The 19,501-nt window shown below is 44.7% G+C and overlaps 1 protein-coding gene across 3 annotated transcripts in view; it reads right to left on the reverse strand.

Moving 5' to 3' along the window:
• The window catches only part of pcsk5b (proprotein convertase subtilisin/kexin type 5b), a 65,746-nt gene extending 47,101 nt beyond the window's left edge, over nt 1-18,645 (reverse strand). Inside the window, exons 1-5 of one of the 3 annotated variants that reach the window (XM_041900497.2) lie at nt 18,093-18,645; nt 5,449-5,553; nt 1,437-1,583; nt 363-506; nt 138-214 (exon numbers count right to left, since the gene is read on the reverse strand). In XM_041900497.2, coding sequence (XP_041756431.2) covers nt 138-214; nt 363-506; nt 1,437-1,583; nt 5,449-5,553; nt 18,093-18,272 — 653 coding nt within the window. In that variant the 5' untranslated portion in view covers nt 18,273-18,645. The remainder of the gene's footprint in view (nt 1-137; nt 215-362; nt 507-1,436; nt 1,584-5,448; nt 5,554-18,092) is intronic. The other 2 variants (XM_041900499.2, XM_041900498.2) reach the window with 2 other exon arrangements.
• Nucleotides 18,646-19,501: the final 856 nt, after the last annotated feature.

Consider the following 19,501-nt stretch of genomic DNA (forward strand, 5'->3'; position numbering starts at 1 on the left):
TAGAGCGTCCAAAAACACCCTGACAGCCAAACTGGCACAGGACACAGGGCTCCCAGGCAGAGAAGAGCTATATACACACACACTACACACTACACACACTACACACAGCGGAGTGATGCTGTGACCTGGTATCTTACTTGTTCTCGTTGCTGGCATCGTAACGGGGCATGGGGTCCATGTCGTTCCCGTTGACATCATAACTGGCCTGGTTGTCCTGGAAACAGAGGGAAAAGTCTTCACCATCATGGTCTTCTTATGGCCGAGGGCGGAGCAGCAGAAATCAGCCAATGGCTGAACACGCCACGTCACACATTCCTATTCCAACACACATAACCCATTCCAAAACACACACACACACTCACGTAGTTCTGAATGAGGTCGGGGTGGTTCCTCTCGATGCCGTCGTCTAGGATGGTGATCACCACGTCCTTCCCTGTGTAGCCCCTCTTCCATGCCCCCACTATGTTCATGTCCGACTGGCAGTTATGGATGTCATCGTTACAGTGCTGGAACACACACACGTCACTGGAATAGTGCTGAAATAAAACTAGCGACCCACTTAAGTGGTCGTTACAGTTCTGGAACAGAGAGACATCTGTGTTGTGGCGACAGTGTGATCTCATAGATATAGGCCCTGCTTGAATACTTTTGAAATGCAGCTTTTCCCCCTCCGTTCCATGAAGTAATCACTGATCTGACATGTCTGGATTGGTGAAAGATATGAAGTGGGGTTCTTGCTTTAACCTATCCAATCATGCTAGATCATCAGTTATTAGTCCAATGAGGAAAGGAACAAAGCATTTGTTCAGCTGTCAAGCAGGTCCAGAGATGGAGGGAGAAAGTCAGTTAGTTATAGGCTAATGCCCAGGTTAACAAACGTCAGTGGACATGAACATGGACAAAGACTACCTAAAATCACATAAACAGTAAACACTCATGACTGATTATTTATGACATGAAGTCCAAGCTCTAGGCTCTGTCCAAAAAAACTGGACTGATAAGCGCTCAGGTCAAAGTATGGGTGTTATCTTTGCCAAGTTAACCATTGACAGAACCCAGAAGAAGAGCAAAAGACCAGAGAGTTTACAAACAGCGCACACACACACAAAATGTAAGGGGAGTAATGATTTGTACGTGGATGTGACTAGCGGCCACAAGTGAGTGAAGTATTATTTATGTGTAGAGCTACATAGCTTGTGCAGTCTGGACTGAGTCATTTGACACTGCTGTGTGCATTTAAAAACCTCTCAACGTCATTAGTAATCTCAGGAAAACGTGTGAAAAGTAATCTAGACATTTGCCTTTGAGACACTACACCCTTGGGCACACTACAACCAAGGTGTGCGAGCGCACGCCCCCCCCACCAGGCCTCCATTAAGTAGGTCTGGTGACCCTTGACCCTGAGCACTGGGGTGTGGTCTGATCTGCATACTCACTATGTACCACATACTGCTCCACTTGGCGTCGTTGAAGAATATGGACTGGGCGGGGCTGGTCTGGGCGGGGCTGGAGAGGGGGGGAGGGGCCACCTTGTAATCCCTCTTGGTCCGCCTCTTTACCACCTGCTGCTGAATCCACTCCACCTATAGCAGAGGCCATATCATTGCACAGTGACAAAAAATTGTTTAACATCAAAACATATCCAAATGGCTGAACAGGAATACGCAGGGTTTGGAGTGGACAATGGGCGAGTTAGTTTCATATAGGCGGTGAAATCTCCACCCACCCGGGGCACCAAGCCATGCAAAACTAACTCGCCCAATGGAAGATGGAGGGATATTTGTGGAGAAGTACACAAAATAAAACACTTGCTGACAAAAAAAAGAGCACACACACATAAATCTATCAGGTCACAATCTCTCAAACCTAATGGATTCATTTCACAGAATTCCTTGGCAAGCTTGTCTCAGAAACTTGGGAGCATTGGGTAGGATTTTTTCTATTTAAAAATGGGGACGATTGACAAGAAAATAGGCCAGATTAAAGCCCTAGACTTGATAGGTAGATACATAAACAGACTGCTGCCTTTCGCTTTTACCCCAGGTAGCCTAAACAATAAACCAGAGACAGAGACAAAGAGGTGATCGACTTGAACATTCATACAAAGCTAAAAAGAAAGAGGGAGTGAATTATGACCTACTAAAACAATCTGTCAGTTTCTCCAGAGAGGGAGCAGAGGAGAGAAGAGATAAAGAGGGGAGGGATGGAGACTGAGAAAAACATAGCCAGAAAGAGAGGGGGACTGAGGGAGAGAGATTTCATAAGCCAGAATGTAATTATTAAGTCGAAAAATAAAACATTTGTAAGAGTGATGGATGGCGATGTTCATGTGAAGACATTAGAGAGCAGGCACAAGTCTCTGCTCATTTCACCCCAAGTCTATCATTATCATCAGTTTCAAAGCAACCATTTACACACCTCATTAAGCTCAGAACAGCAGAGCCATCAGTATACACGTGTGTGTGTGTGTGTGTGTCTCGATCTCCCCATCCGTCTGCCTACCTACCCAATGTCCATGCGTGTGTTTGTGTAACGGATGATAAGCGGTAAGCCTAATGCGGCTGTCCTCAGACCGTCACCTGGACAGGAGGATCGACCGACGGCAGCCAGTCACTCATTAGTTCCACCACTGACCTGAGAGTCCTCTGAGACGGAGAGAAGACAGATCCTCACTCTCTCCTTCCCCAGATGGTGAACTGGGCTCTTTTGAAATACGACTGCTTCTGCATTCCCCCTTGTTAAGGATTTGCAGGTGGCTCTCTTGCCGTCTCTCCCGCTCTCACTGAATGGGTCAGTAACCAAGGGCAACCAGGATCCAAAAAGGCTAGCCATACTGTAGGAGCGTCAGTTGAAATCGGACTTTAGAAATGCTTCCTTCCTTGAAGGGATCACTGATCTGACATGAAAGTATAGATAGAAGCTAAGTGATGGAGTCCTTGCCTATACCTATCCAAATCTGTTATAATCAGTGATTACACTGAACAAAAAGATAAAACGCAACAATTTACAGTTCATATAAGGAAATGAGTCAATGGAAATAAATTAATTAGGCCCTAATCTAAGGATTTCACATGACTGGGAATACAGATATGAATCTATTGGTCACAGATACCTTAAAAAAAATAAAAATAAGGCATTGATCAGAAAACCAGTCAGTATCTGGTGTGACCACCATTTGCCTCATGCAGCGCGATACATCCTTTGCATAGAGTTGATCAGGCTGTTGATTGTGGCCTGTGGAATGTTGTCCCACTCCTCTTCAATGACTGTGCGAAGTTGCTGGATATTGTCGGGAACTGGAACATGCTGTCGTACACGTCGATCCAGAGGATCCCAAACATGCTCAAATGAGTGACATGTCTGGTGAGTATGCAGGCCATGGAAGAACTGCAACATTTTCAGCTTGAAGGAATTGTGTACAGATCCTTGCGACATGGGGTTGTGCATTATCATACTGAAACATGTTGTGATGGCGGCGGATGAATGGCACGACAATGGGCCTCAGGATCTCGTCACGGTATCTCTGTGCATTCAAATTGCTATCGATAAAATGCAATTGTGTTTGTTGTCCGGAGCTTATGCCTGCCCATACCAGCCACCTGGACAGCTGATGAAACTGTGGGTTTGCACAACCGAATAATCTCTGCACAAACTGTCAGAAACCATTTCAGGGAAGCTCATCTGCATGCTCGTTGTCCTCATCAGGGTTTTGACCTGACTGCAGATAAGCGTCATAACCGACTTCAGTGGGCAAATGCTCACCTTTGATGGCCAATGGCACACTGGAGAAGTGTGCTCTTCACGGATTAATCCCAGTTTCAACTGTACCGGGCAGATGGCAGAGACAGTTGAAACTGGGATTAATCCGTGAAGAGCACACTTCTCCAGTGTGCCAGTGGCCATCGAAGGTGAGCATTTGCCTACTGAAGTCGGTTACGACGCCTAACTGCAGTCAGGTCAAAACCCTGGTGAGGACCAGGTGGCTGGTCTCAGACAATCCCGCAGGTGAAGAAGCCAGATGTGGAGGTCCTGGGCTGGTGTGGTTACACGTGGTCTACGGTTGTGAGGCCGGTTAGACATAGTGCCAAATTCTCTAAAATGTTGGAGGCAGCTTATGGTAGAGAAATGACATTCAATTATCTGGCAACAACTTTGGTGGACATTCCTGCAGTCAGCATGCCAATTGCTTGCGCCCTCAAAACTTTACACATCTGTGGCATTGTGTTGTGTGACAAAACTGCACATTTTAGAGTGTCCTTTTGTAAACGGCACAAGGTGCACCATTGTAATGATCATACTGTTTAATCAAATTGCTGGGATGTTTTATTTCAGCTCATGAAACATGGGAAAAAAACTTTACATGTTGCGTTTATATTTTTGTTCAGTGTACTTTAGAGTATTTGAATGGGGCCAAATGTCACTAGGGTGAGGTCAGTCACACACCCGTTCTCCAAGCCGACGACCTTGGGCGGGTAACTTACTGACAGCCATGACCTTTGACCGTGTCCCACATGCGCCAGGTGAAGAGTCAGCAAGCCATAAAGCCATTATCACTGCCTTGTCACCATGGAGACCTGCGTGCCAACAGGTAGATCGCACAGCGCGCACACACTCACACAAGGCGTGTCCGCTACACCCATCTGACTACACACACACACACACACACACACACGACTGTCATTAGACAACTAAGCATAACAACGTGATTATTTGTATAACCGACTACACGGACTGACCCCAGAGCATCCATGATAGTGAGCCGCCCAAAAACAGCAGTGAAAGGAGACTGGCATCAGAATGGTAATGATATGACACTGATCCCTGAACGGTTGTGATGGGAGCAGAGAGACTCCCAGCTCAGACAGCAGAGCCAGCTGACATCATTTAACCATCTCCTCCCTGTCAACCCTTCACACAGAAGAGAAACCTGAGAGGAAGAAGGGAAGCAAATAGGGAGGGAGAGAGAAGAGGGGAGAACACTGGTCTATCAATGGAGTACCTTCTTCCGTTTCTTCCCCTATATATTTTCCTCTTCCTGCAACCCTCGCTCTCTCACACAAACACAGACATTCTTCACTGCTTTGGTTTGCAACTTTACCATTTGGACACTTCAACATGCTATTAGTCATGCACCGTGATGCCTGTCAAAGCAAAACTGCCTCCTGCCCCGAGGGGAGTGTTGTGGAACAAACAGAGTCAAAGTTGAAAATGGCCAACATATCCAGCGACAGTATATAATACATAATTCATCAAATATCTCTCATTGAATGACAATTATGCTCAGCAGTGCTATGGTTGGTAGACTTTCCATCGGTGTGCTGAACTACAGTTGTGCCCTGTAATGTACGCATCATCAGGGCTAGACCAAGGGCGGTGTTCTGTGACCCATCAATAATGCAGGCGCGTCGAGAACCTGGCGGGGCGGCCCGCGAGCACGGTGAGGCTTACCTTGGGCTCCATCGAGATGAAGCTGTGGCCACCGCGACTGGAGAGAGTCGACCTTTTGATGGTCCTGCTGTGAAAGAAGTGATAGTGGTCCTTCAGGTCGCCAATCTGCCAAATAAAAACACACCACGATCAGTCTACAGTAAAAACACTGGTTGCATTGAATATGCAGCCCCTGATCGGTAGTAGTGTATAGGGAGCCATTTCAGATGCATCCATTCACTGGTTAAGACCCAAGAAGACATCAGGAGGTGGCATTATGGATACAAACGAGACAAAAAGAAAACATTTATTTCAATGAGCAGAAAGTAATAATGTCAACCAAGTCAGACAGAGGAATTAAACAGCGTCACCCCTTGAAGTGAACCACAAACCTTCTAAAACTAGAAAGACAGACAGAGACATGAGGCAGGCGAAGTGTGATTAACTTTAATAATTCAGAGGCAGATTATCAAACCGTCATGGCTGCCAGGTGTCATATACCCTTACCATTAGAGGAGCTACCCAAGAGACCGTATCAAGCCCCTATATCCTTTCAGGCGACTCACAACAATGTTTCACTCCAAACCAGGGTTGTATTCATTAGGGTACACCGTAGCAAAACATTTTGCAACGGCAAAGGAAAATATGGAGTTTCTTATTAGACAGGTAGGTTCAAGTAGTCCTTTCCGGTTTCAGTAGAATAGACCCAGGGGGCAGGTTTTCATCGCGTCACTGTCAGAATGTGGAAGCCACAAGGCAACAGCAGGTATTTCACACTCAAAAGTGTCAGGACTGCAAAGACATGAAGGCCAAAATTGTCATGTTAAATTTCAAAATCAAGACATGATTTCATCTTTGGTCTCAAACACCACACAGAAAGATGTAAAATGGTGTGTTCAGATGCTGTCGGAAATTTGGAGGTACAATTTCCTGAGTCGGAAATAAATACTATAACTGACACTTCCTGCTGACTACATGGAATTCTGTGATCCTTGCTTAACCCATAGCAAGTCCCATGCCGAATCCCAAACCAGTCCCTTCCCCTTGCCCCTCAATTTGCACGCCTCCACCATATTCACAAGTGTCCCAAAGCTGAGGGAGTGAAAAGTATGGAGGGGGTAGGGGCTAATAAGACCCTCCGATAGATACTTTGACCGAGCCAGCAACGCTGCCGGCTTTAAAGCGAACTGGTATCCCAACATGCACCGCGATATGTTGTTTTGGAGTTTGCACAATTTCAGAAAACAGAATTGAAAGCAGTGCCTAATGATATGGCACATGCATTTGTCTGATTTCGAGGCGTGACACAGATTGATGTTTTACTGTTAATATGCTATCTTGTAAAATGACGGGAATTTCTCAATTTGAATTTCATGCTCGTTTTATTATTTACTTTTTTTTTTTACATGAATTGCATCATTCAAGTCATAAGTACAGTGAGGGAAAAAAGTATTTGATCCCCTGCTGATTTTGTACGTTTGCCCACTGACAAAGACATGATCAGTCTATAATTTTAATGGTAGGTTTATTTGAAAAGTGAGAGGCAGAATAACAACAAAAAAATCCAGAAAAACGCATGTCAAAAATGTTATAAATTGATTTGCATTTTAATGAGGGAAATAAATATTTGACCCCTCTGCAAAACATGACTTAGTACTTGGTGGCAAAACCCTTGTTGGCAATCACAGAGGTCAGACGTTTCTTGTAGTTGGCCACCAGGTTTGCACACATCTCAGGAGGGATTTTGTTCCACTCCTCTTTGCAGATCTTCTCCAAGTCATTAAGGTTTCGAGGCTGACGTTTGGCAACTCGAACCTTCAGCTCCCTCCACAGATTTGGCTAGGCCACTCCAGGACCTTAATGTGCTTCTTCTTGAGCCACTCCTTTGTTGCCTTGGCCGTGTGTTTTGGGTCATTGTCATGCTGGAATACCCATCCACGACCCATTTTCAATGACCTGGCTGAGGGAAGGAGGTTCTCACCCAAGATTTGACGGTACATGGCCCCGTCCATCGTCCCTTTGATGCGGTGAAGTTGTCCTGTCCCCTTAGCAGAAAAACACCCCCAAAGCATAATGTTTCCACCTCCATGTTTGATGGTGGGGATGGTGTTCTTGGGGTCATAGGCAGCATTCCTCCTCCTCCAAACACGGCGAGTTGAGTTGATGCCAAAGAGCTCCATTTTGGTCTCATCTGACCACAACACTTTCACCCAGTTCTCCTCTGAATCATTCAGATGTTCATTGGCAAACTTCAGACGGGCATGTATATGTGCTTTCTTGAGCAGGGGGGACCTTGCGGGCGCTGCAGGATTTCAGTCCTTCACGGCGTAGTGTGTTACCAATTGTTTTCTTGGTGACTATGGTCCCAGCTGCCTTGAGATCATTGACAAGATCCTCCTGTGTAGTTCTGGGCTGATTCCTCACCGTTCTCATGATCATTGCAACTCCACGAGGTGAGATCTTGCATGGAGCCCCAGGCCGAGGGAGATTGACAGTTATTTTGTGTTTCTTCCATTTGCGAATAATCGCATCAACTGTTGTCACCTTCTCACCAAGCTGCTTGGCGATGGTCTTGTAGCCCATTCCAGCCTTGTGTAGGTCTACAATCTTGTCCCTGACATCCTTGGAGAGCTCTTTGGTCTTGGCCATGGTGGAGAGTTTGCAATCTGATTGATTGATTGCTTCTGTGAACAGGTGTATTTTATACAGGTAACAAGCTGAGATTAGGAGCACTCCCTTTAAGAGTGTGCTCCTAATCTCAGCTCGTTACCTGTATAAAAAGACACCTGGGAGCCAGAAATCTTTCTGATTGAGAGGGGGTCAAATACTTATTTCCCTCATTAAAATGCAAATCAATTTATAACATTTTTTACATGTGTTTTTCTGGATTTTTTGTTGTTGTTATTCTGTCTCTCACTGTTCAAATAAACCTACCATTAAAATGATAATAACCTACCATTAGACTGATCATTTCTTTGTCAGTGGGCAAACGTACAAAATCAGCAGGGGATCAAATACTTTTTTCCCTCACTGTATGTCCCGAAGTTGATGGGGGATGATCCCATCAACGCGCTGGGAAGTCAACCTCTGAGTTACGTCAACAAGTGTGACAACGGAGGGGCCTCTGAGTGAGTTGGTAGGGCTGAGGGACTGGTTTGAGATTCAGCTACAACCAGTTGACTACCTAGTTCAAAATAGTGAAAGCCCTAAATGGCAATGACCATGCTAAAACAGGCTTTGGGGCAAGTATGCCCTCTATCCAACTCTATGGGCCAGAATGATGATAGCAGAGTTCACAAGTTGTAACGTTTCATCACTGACTGTTCACTTTTCTGCCCAAAAGATGGTAAAGCAAAGACATTTAAACCTTAATGTGGATAACGAGGATAGTTATACCCAATCTATGGTTTGACACATGGTCAATATAAGCAGTGGAATTACGCTGAGACTCAGATTTTTCACATTAAAATGTATGCCAAACAAAAGCAATTCACAGAAAATTTCCCCAAAACACATTTTCTGGAAGAATTGTGCAGATACAACGTCTGGTAACAGAATTACGGTAAAACCTCTCTCAGTTTTTTATGAGACCAAGTTTTCCAAAAACGTAAATATCTGCTCCGAATTAAGATTCAAAGATGTCTGCAGAAAGAAATGGGGTGTCAGCTATGACATTAGTTAACACACTGTGGACGTTGAAATCAAGACCGGTCCAGACCGTCCCAAAAAACGATGTCTGTGGACATCGTCCATTGACGTCCAGTGTTGGTCGGTGCTCAGTGGGTGCAGATGCTGGTTACAGTAAATGGAAAGAGGGGGCTCATGGGTAGGTGTCAGTAAGAGTCGGGAGAGGTAACATTAACTGGAGAGGAGAGGGGTTGTCCAGACTGTTTTCACACTCGCTATGAGCTGAACATAACAGTATGCCAGTGGAAGGGAGGACAGTAGCAGGTGACGCAACTGTGGTTTGTGACTACTATGATTTTCCATTGTAGCCAATGCAGTAAGTCCATTACTGAGTTTTAATCACTTAGTAATTCATAAACAAAAATGTATATCAGTAAAAACTAACTAATTGGTAGGTCTACCGTTACTTGTTACTTCTATGAACTTAAATTATCCTCCATCCTCATGAGGGAGAGAAATGTGAAAATATCTGTGGGTTTTTGGTAACAGATTTACAAGGCAATGTTCCTTAAACATACAGAAGGCAAATCATTTCCCCAAAACTAAATATAAGTGTTGATATTAATTGGCAGGGGTCTGTACGTCAATATTGTGTTTTGATGTATTTCTAATACCTTTTCAGACTTTCTGGTAGATGTTTTCGAAGACCCCATTTCCATCTGTTTGACTAGAAGTCAAAGCCCCCTTTTTTGAAGATGTTAAATGGCTGAAAAATGTATCTATGCCTTCAATTCCCAAAAATAGACTCTTAGCTGTCATTTGACACCCAATTTGATATGCTCCTATGAACTTCACGTAGGTGCTCATGGGTCCTTTTACATGGAAATGACCCTAACACACTTGTTAGCTAGCTTTAACCATCTGGCTAAAATCTCATTGGTTTAAGAGTTGTTCCGACATCATCTTGGAGATAAGAGAGCCATAATTTGTTCGTACTGTTCCCCCATGGGAATCGAACCCACAACCCTAGCGATGCAAGTGACATTCTCTAGCAACTGCCTTACTCCCTCCATCCATGTTTCTGTATCATTGTATGTTCTCATCTCTCTCTATCCCTGTCCTTCTCAGCCGCCCGCTCTGTACCATCCCCCCTTTTTTTAACCTTTATTTAACCAGGTAAGCCAGTTGGGAACAAGTTCTCATTTACAACTGCGACCTAGCCAAGATAAAGCAAAGCAGTGCGATAAAAACAACACCGAGTTACATATGGGGTAAAACAAAACATAAAGTCAAAAAATACAACAGAAAATATATATACAGTGTGTGCAAATGTAGCAAGTTATGGAGGTAAGGCAATAAATAGGCCATAGTGCAAAATAATTACAATTAGTATTAACACTGGAATGATAGATGTGCAAATAGAGATACTGGGGTGCAAATGAGCAAAATAAATAACAATATGGGGATGAGGTAGTTGGGTGGGCTAATTTCAGATGGGCTGTGTACAGGTGCAGTGATCGGTAAGGTGCTCTGACAACTGATGCTTAAAGTTAGTGAGGGAGATAAGAGTCTCCAGCTTCAGAGATTTTTGCAATTCGTTCCAGTCATTGGCAGCAGAGAACTGGAAGGAATGGCGGCCAAAGGAGGTGTTTGCTTTGGGGATGACCAGTGAGATATACCTGCTGGAGCGCATACTACGGGTGGGTGTTGCTATGGTGACCAATGAGCCAGTGGGTTTGGCGACGAATATGTAGTGAGGACCAGCCAACAAGAGCGTACAGGTCACAGTGGTGGGTAGTATATGGGGCTTTGGTGACAAAACGGATGGCACTGTGATAGACTACATCCAATTTTCTGAGTAGTGTTGGAGGCTATTTTGTAAATGACATCGCCGAAGTCAAGGATCGGTAGGATAGTTTTACGAGGGCATGTTTGGCAGCATGAGTGAAGGAGGCTTTGTTGCGAAATAGGAAGCCGATTCTAGATTTAACTTTGGATTGGAGATGCTTAATGTGAGTCTGGAAGGAGAGTTTACAGTCTAACCAGACACCTAGGTATTTGTAGTTGTCCACAAACTCTAGGTTAGACCCGTCGAGAGTAGTGATTCTAGTCGGGTGGGCGGGTGCCAGCAGCGTTCGATTGAAGAGCATGCATTTAGTTTTACGAGTGTTGTATGGCATTGAAGCTCGTTTGGAGGTTTGTTAACACAGTGTCCAATGAAGGGCCAGATGTATACAAAATGGTGTCGTCTGCGTAGAGGTGGATCTGAGAGTCACCAGCAGCAAGAGCGACATCATTGATATACACGGAGAAAAGTGTCGGCCCAAGAATTGAACCCTGTGGCACCCCCATAGAGACTGCCATAGGTCCAGACAACAGGCCCTCCGATTTGACACACTGAACTCTATCTGAGAAGTAGTTGGTGAACCAGGCGAGGCAGTCATTTGAGAAACCAAGGCTATTTAGTCTGCCAATAAGAATGCGGTGGTTGACAGAGTCGAAAGCCTTGGCCAGGTCGATGAAGACGGCTGCACAGTACTGTCTATTATCAATCGCGGTTATAATATCGTTTAGGACCTTGAGCGTGGCTGAAGTGCACCCGTGACCAGCTCGGAAACCGGATTGCATAGCGGAGAAGGTACGGTGGTATTCGAAATGGTCGATGATCTGTTTGTTAACTTGGCTTTCGAATACTTTCGAAAGGCAGGGCAGGATGGATATAGGTCTGTAGCAGTTTGGATCTAGAGTGTCACCCCCCTTTGAAGAGGGGGGATGACCGCGGCAGTTTTCCAATCTCTGGGGATCTCAGACGTTATGAAAGAGAGGTTGAACAGACTAGTAATAGGGGTTGCGACAATTTCGGCGGCTAGTTTTAGAAAGAAAGGGTCCAGATTGTCTAGCCCAGCTGATTTGTGGAGTAGCGCTTTCAAAACATCAGCTGTCTGAATTTGTGTGAAGGAGAAGCGGGGGGCATGGGCAAGTTGCAGCAGAGGGTGCAGAGTTGGTGGCCGGGTTAGTGGTAGCCAGATGGAAAGCATGGCCAGCTGTAGCAAAATGCTTGTTGAAATTCTCGATTATTGTAGATTTATCGGTGGTGATAGTGTTTCCTAGCCTCAGTGCAGTGGGCAGCTGGGAGGAAGTGCTCTTATTCTCCATGGACTTTACAGTGTCCCAAAACTTTTTGGAGTTAGTGCTACAGGATGCAAATTTCTGTTTGAAAAAGTTAGCCTTTGCTTTCCTGACTGCTTGTGTATATTGGTTCCTAACTTCCCTGAAAAGTTGCATATCGCGGGGGGCTATTTGATGCTAATGCTGTACGCCACAGGATGTTTTTGTGCTGGTCAAGGGCAGTCAAGTCTGAGGAGAACCAGGGGCTATATCGGTTCTTAGTTCTGTATTTTTGAATGGGGCATGTTTATTTAAGATTGAGAGGAAATTACTTTTAAGGAACAACCAGGCATCCTCTACTGACGGAATGAGATCTATATCCATCCAGGATACCTGGGCCAGGTCAATTAGGAAGGCCTCCTCGCTAAAGTGTTTTAGGGAGCGTTTGACAGTGATGAGGGGTGGTCGTTTGACCGCGGACCCGTTACGGACGCAGGCAATAAGGCAGTGATCGCTGAGATCCTGGTTGAAGACAGCTGAGGTGTATTTAGAGGGTATGTTAGTCAGGATGATATCTATGAGGGTACCCATGTTTACGGATTTAGGGTTGTACCTGGTAGGTTCGTTGATAATTTGCGTGAGGTTGAGGGCATCTAGCTTGGATTGTAGGATGGCTGGGGTATTAAGCATATCCCAATTTAGGTCACCAAGCAGTACAAACTCTGAGGATAAATGGGGGGCAATCAATTCACATATGGTGTCCAGGGCACAGCTGGGGGCTGAGGGGGGTCTGTAGCAAGCGGCAACAGTGAGAGACTTATTTCTGGAAAGGTGGATTTTTAGAAGTAGAAGCTCAAACTGTTTGGGCACAGACCTGGATAGTATGATGGAGCTCTGCAGGCTCTCTCTACAGTAGATTGCAACTCCACCCCCTTTGGCAGTTCTATCTAGACGGAAAATGTTATAGTTGGGGATGGAAATTTCAGAATTTTTGGTGGCCTTCCTGAGCCAGGATTCAGACACTGCTAGAACATCAGGGTTGGCAGAGTGTGCTAACGCAGTGAATAACTCAAACTTAGGAAGTAGACTTCTGATATTTATGTGCAAGAAACCAAGACTTTTGCGATTACAGAAGTCATCAAATGATAGCGCCTGGGGAGTAGGAGTGATACTGAGGGCTGCAGGGCCTGGGTTAGCCTCTACATCACCAGAGGAACAGAGGAGGACTAGAATAAGGATACGGCTAAAGGCTTTAAGAACTGGTCTTCTAGTGCGTTGGGTACATAGAATAAAGGGGGCAGATTTCCGGGTGTTATAGAAAAGATTCAGGGCATTATGTACAGACAAGGATATGGAAGGATATGAGTAAAGTGGAGGTAAACCTAAGCGTTGGGTAACAATGAAAGAGATAGTATCTCTAGAGGCATCAATTGAGTCGGTCTCTGAGTGTATGGGGGGAGGGACAAAGGAGCTATCTAAGGCAGGTTTAGCTAGGCTGGGGGGTCTACAGTGATATAGTACAATTAGAAATAACCGAAACAACAATAAACTAACCATGTTTGGGCTGAGGCTAAACATAAACAGGATGTAGTACCGTAAAAAGGAACAGTCCAGCAGATATCAGCTGTATAGCTGAGTTATCATAAGGTCCGGTGGTGAAGCACTTGTGAGTAAGAGGCCACGGATAGCGTGTGCTAGCGGGCCAGGGCTAGCAGATGGATGGAATCTTCGTGGTTGACGTCGTAACCACATCAGACGATTTCGTCGGCAGACCAGTCGTGTAGGATCGGCGGGGCTTCGTGTCAACACTAGGTGGTCCCGTCCGGTTGACAGAGAGGTAGATAGCCGGGAGATGGGCCTAGCTCAGGATGATTAGCCAGACCACAGCGTCCGTTTTGTTGTAGCCAGCTGGTAGCGATGAATCCGGAGTTAAAGGTCCAGTGATTCAGTGATTCCGGCGGAAAAACTGATATGATCTGGGTCGATAACGCGCTGTGCAGACTGGCCGAATATCCGGTGATCAATGTCCAATGATTAAAATTAATCCCGCGGAAAAAAATCCAATGTTTTGGGTGAAACACCGCTAGCTGTGGCTAATAGCAAGTAGCTAGTTCAGTAGCTAGTTCAGTTTAGTGAGTAAGAGGCCACGGATAGCGTGTGCTAGCGGGCCAGGGCTAGCCGATGGATGGAATCTTCGTGGTTAACGTCGTAACCACATCAGACGATTTCGTCGGCAGACCAGTCGTGTAGGATCGGCGGGGCTTCGTGTCAACACTAGGTGGTCCCGTCCGGTTGACAGAGAGGTAGATAGCCGGGAGATGGGCCTAGCTCAGGATGATTAGCCAGGCCACAGCGTCCGTTTTGTTGTAGCCAGCTGGTAGCGATGAATCCGGAGTTAAAGGTCCAGTGATTCAGTGATTCCGGCGGAAAAACTGATATGATCTGGGTCGATAACGCTGTGCAGACTGGCCGAATATCCGGTGATCAATGTCCAATGATTAAAATTAATCCCGCTGAAAAAATCCAATGTTTTGGGTGAAACACCGCTAGCTGTGGCTAATAGCAAGTAGCTAGTTAGCTGGCTAGCTAGTTTCAACTGGAGATTCTAGATTCTAGATAAAGGTAAGTCAAAAATAGAATCCGTTCCACATTGAGTGAGGCGGGTTGCAGGAAAGTATATTTTGTAGAAGGATGAAAAGTCTGATAGGGAAATATGTACGAAAAATTAAAAAAAACAGGGTATTTACAGGCTATTTACAGACACACGACAGAAACAGGACTGCACTACTTCGCCATCTTGGAATCTATTGATTGTGTATATTGGTTCCTAACTTCCCTGAAAAGTTGCATATCGCGGGGGCTATTTGATGCTAATGCAGTACGCCACAGGATGTTTTTGTGCTGGTCAAGGGCAGTCAAGTCTGAGGAGAACCAGGGGCTATATCTGTTCTTAGTTCTGTATTTTTTGAATGGGGCATGTTTATTTAAGATTGATAGGAAATTACTTTTAAAGAACAACCAGGCATCCTCTACTGACGGAATGAGATCTATATCCATCCAGGATACCTGGGCCAGGTCAATTAGGAAGGCCTGCTCGCTAAAGTGTTTTAGGGAGCGTTTGACAGTGATGAGGGGTGGTCGTTTGACCGCGGACCCGTTACGGACGCAGGCAACAAGGTAGTGATCGCTGAGATCCTGGTTGAAGACAGTGGAGGTGTATTTAGAGGGTAAGTTAGTCAGGATGATATCCGTAAACATGGGTACCCTCATAGATTTAGGGTTGTACCTGGTAGGTTCGTTGATAATTTGTGTGAGATTGAGGGCATCTAGTTTGGATTGTAGGATGGCCGGGGTGTTAAGCATATCCCAATTTAGGTCACCAAGCAGTACGAACTCTGAGGATAAATGGGGGGCAATCAATTCACATATGGTGTCCAGGGCACAGCTGGGGGCTGAGGGGGGTCTGTAGCAAGCAGCAACAGTGAGAGACTTATTTCTGGAAAGGTGGCCCCTCTCCCCTACCGTTTTGTTTCTCTCTGACAATCTCTTTGCATGTCCACAACGGTCTTCCTCAATTTCATTATAGCATGCATTTCCCTAAATAAACAACCAACTTTCATCCTGAAAAAAATAAATAATGGGATCTTATTGGGTGTCAAGAATAACTTTATTCATACACCCACACTTATGCACCTTTTTTGTGCAATCTTAATATTCAGAGCCAACAATACCGCAAGATCTGAATGTGTGGGGTCCCCATGAGTGAGAGAGCGAGAGAGTGTGCCTGTATGTGACAGTGCACTGAAGACACTAGTGTTAAAGTTCAGGTTAGGAGACTGGAGCAATATTGCCGCATGGGAGCGTCTTCCAGAGCTTTAAGGCATCAGCATGCTTCGGTTCGGCTGGTGCTTTAAAAGACCTTCGCTTGAAAAACAAGAAAAAAGCGGCAATAGTACTGTTTGTCCACCTTGAGATGCCGTAGCTAGTAGTCTGAATTAATCTAAATAAATCAATAAATAATGTAATTAAATGTTGCAGTTTTTGCAGAGCAGGTCTTAGTCGCACAATTTTACATCTAAGATGTTTGGTGCAGTATTTCTCAAGTGAAAAAATTTGCATGAAAACGATTAGTCTCTTGTTGAATGCCGACAAACACTTCATTGAAGAATCCCTACTGGTGACCAATCACCAGCCAATGGGCGAACTTCGGCTTGCCTCAAGATAAAATGTTGTGCGCTCGAACAGCCGAAAAAACACCTGCCAAACGCTGCCGAACAACAAAACTAACAAAAACGTCACAACATTTTGTCATAATATATGCACCAACTGTTTTGACTGGGAAGCATATGGTAAGCTTAAAGGGGAATGGGGTGGGTACAAGACTCTCAGTTCCCGTAAAGGAGGGGTGGGGGATAAATGGGCACCATATCAGTAGGGAGAAAGAGGGCCGGGAGGTGGGATGGCAGGATGTCCCTGTGAATGCTGTTGTGGACTAGGATACTAATTTTCCACTTGTCAGAATACGTAGTATTGCCTTCTCTGTGGAGAGAGAGCACTTTGGATTGCCTGGTTTTGTCGTTGATAGATATTTCTCCCATATAGACCACCCTCTTAAATGTGTGTCGCTAAGCAACCACATGTTGCCTACTCTGAACTTGCATGGGTCTCTCTGATCACGAGGAGAATTGTTGAACCAAATGACATCACAATTAAATCCTGCAATTGTGCCCATATTTCCTCTAGGCTATAGCATTTTGTTTCCAGTGTTGTACCTGACAGCAGTTATGGATTGGAGTGGGGAGGGTTGGTGGTGACAATAGCACGTTCCTTAGGAATGACATCAACAGGCAAACACCATAACTGATACACAGAATGGATTGAAACTTTCAGAGCAAATCACATTATCAAACCCTTGGCAACGTCAATGCATGCATTCCATCCTTCCTTTACTGTGGCCAGTTATACCCTCAAGAGCTTGAAATTGTATAAGGTTATTAAAATAATATTAGACTATTAAGTTAATCTTACAGCTCATTTGGTTAAAATATGCATTAAAAGCTAGAATCCTTAATTGAAACAAAGTGTCATCCCCGCCCCTATTTTGTAAAAAAAGCTAAGGGATGGGGCTGGAGAAATGTAACCGCTCTCAAATGCACAGACATAGCTATGGATGCAAGGATTGGCCATCCATGATATCAAATGTATAGTTTTAACAATTTTTTGAAGCTATACCATGTGTTTACATTTGTTGGTTTATAAACATTTTAATAAAACAATGTATATGTTGGGTTCCGATGGGGTACCACAGTTTAACTAAACTCATGAGGCATTTATAAGTTATATTTTTCAGTAATCAAATGGGTATATAATTAATTTATAAGTCCAAAAATGTATGCAGCAACTAAGGATTCTAGCTTTAAGGGGACATATTAGTCTGAGCCATGAAATACTAGACAGCAAACTGTTGGTAAAATTCTTCACTCCTAACAGCCCTATAAAACTGCTCTGTTCTGCGGGAGTGTGGGGCACCTGTTGCCCCACAGGTGTCGAGCCTAATCACTGTACTCCCCCCCCCCCTCTCGCTTTGTTCATGTCATTGTCTGTCCCGTGTGTGCCAGGCTGATCCCCGCCACACACACACACACCAGAGAGACTATCCTGGGTTCATGGCACATTATTTAGAGAGGAGGTAGCGTGTTCAGGCTGGCCCGGGACGTGGACTATCCAGTGTGGACCCGGGTGACTAACTGACGTTTGAACTTCAATCGGACTGACAACAAAACACCACCATTCAAAATCAAAATAAGTTTTATTTATCAAAGAAAAACACCAACGCAATGCAGGATTTGACTTTGAAACTCGTTTGGAATAAATAAATAAATAAATAAAAAGGAACGAAAAGATAACTGAGATGAACAATTTAAACATACCTGTCCCATATTCTTATAGCCATATTTGTCCGCTATCCGATCAGCGAACTCGGGTCCCCCGTTTATCCGTACAGCCCAATGGTTAGTGTAAATCCGAGCTTTGCACGGGGCAGACGTAAAACCGAGCCAGAGCGCCAGAACGCAAATCAAGCCTCTTCTCAAAGCGGCGTTCCAAACCATCTTCCCCCACTTTTCCCCCGAACCTCCCGCGTCTCCCTCCTCCGACTAGGAAAACAACCAAACTTCTCTTCTCGCCGCAGAGCAAGCAAGATTCTCATAAACTGTTCGATCAACCTCCACATACACCGCAAAGAGGGAAGAAAAAAACGGAAACCGAAAAATGTCTCAAAAGCCCGTTAGATGGTCCTGGTCTGTTCTCCGCGTGCTCTGCATGGAGAGTTCGAAGTTTGCGTTCAGTCGTGCTCCTTCGCAGCGGTGGGGGTTCTCTGTCTGAATGCAGTGCTTTGGGATAATTTATTTCCCCCAGTACTAGGATGTTGGTTCTCCTTCTCTCTTTAAAGTGGCGAAATGGCTACAGCGCCTCCCACCAAATAACAAGCGACAATCCGGAGAGTAGAAACAACTGATGCTGCATTTAAAACCAAGTGGGAAGGTGGTAATTACCGATTTTGATGTCGTAAATACCAGTTGGATGCATTCACGTGCTTTCAACTAATTGAGAATCGCCAATTGGCTAATGGCCAACAAGCTGCGTCAACCATAAACTAAAAGTACAGCTATCATGCTAGTAAACAAACTATAGTGTTAAAAAACCATGTTAATAGATTGCTATAAATACGTTTTTGTTGTTACATTTATCTGGCGAAAATGCTGTTCTCGAGGTAATTTCCTTAGTAGGTGACGTCAGAGGTCTGAGTGTGGGAGCTCAGGGATGATAGACGAGTTTCCCACTAGTAATTACGAGTTAGGCGTTCAAGTAGATTTTTCCCAGTCGTATATGATAAATACCATCTTCCCACTTGGCTATGAATGTAGCATAACCCGCCCGGCTGGGCTCCTCTGCGCTCCGCTGGGTCTTAAAACCACATCGTTAAAAGATCTCAAGCTGGTCTCTCAGATACAGTGCATTCGGAAAGTATTCAGACACCTTGACTTTTTCCACGTTTTGTTACGTTACAGCCTTATTCTAAAATGTATGAAATATTTTTTTTCTCATCAATACTCCATAATGACACAGCAAAAACAGGTTTTTAGACATTTTTGCAAATGTATTAAAAATAAAAAACAGAAATACCTTATTTACATAAGTATTCAGACCCTTTGCAATGAGGCTCGAAATTGAGCCAGGTGCATCCTGTTTCCATTGATCATCCTTGAGATGTTTCTACAACTTGATTGGAGCCAACCTGTGGTAAATTCAATTGATTGGACATGATATGGAAAGGCAG

The sequence above is a fragment of the Coregonus clupeaformis genome, chromosome 16 (genome assembly GCF_020615455.1).
Source record: "Coregonus clupeaformis isolate EN_2021a chromosome 16, ASM2061545v1, whole genome shotgun sequence".
Classification (NCBI taxonomy): Eukaryota; Metazoa; Chordata; class Actinopteri; order Salmoniformes; family Salmonidae; genus Coregonus; species Coregonus clupeaformis.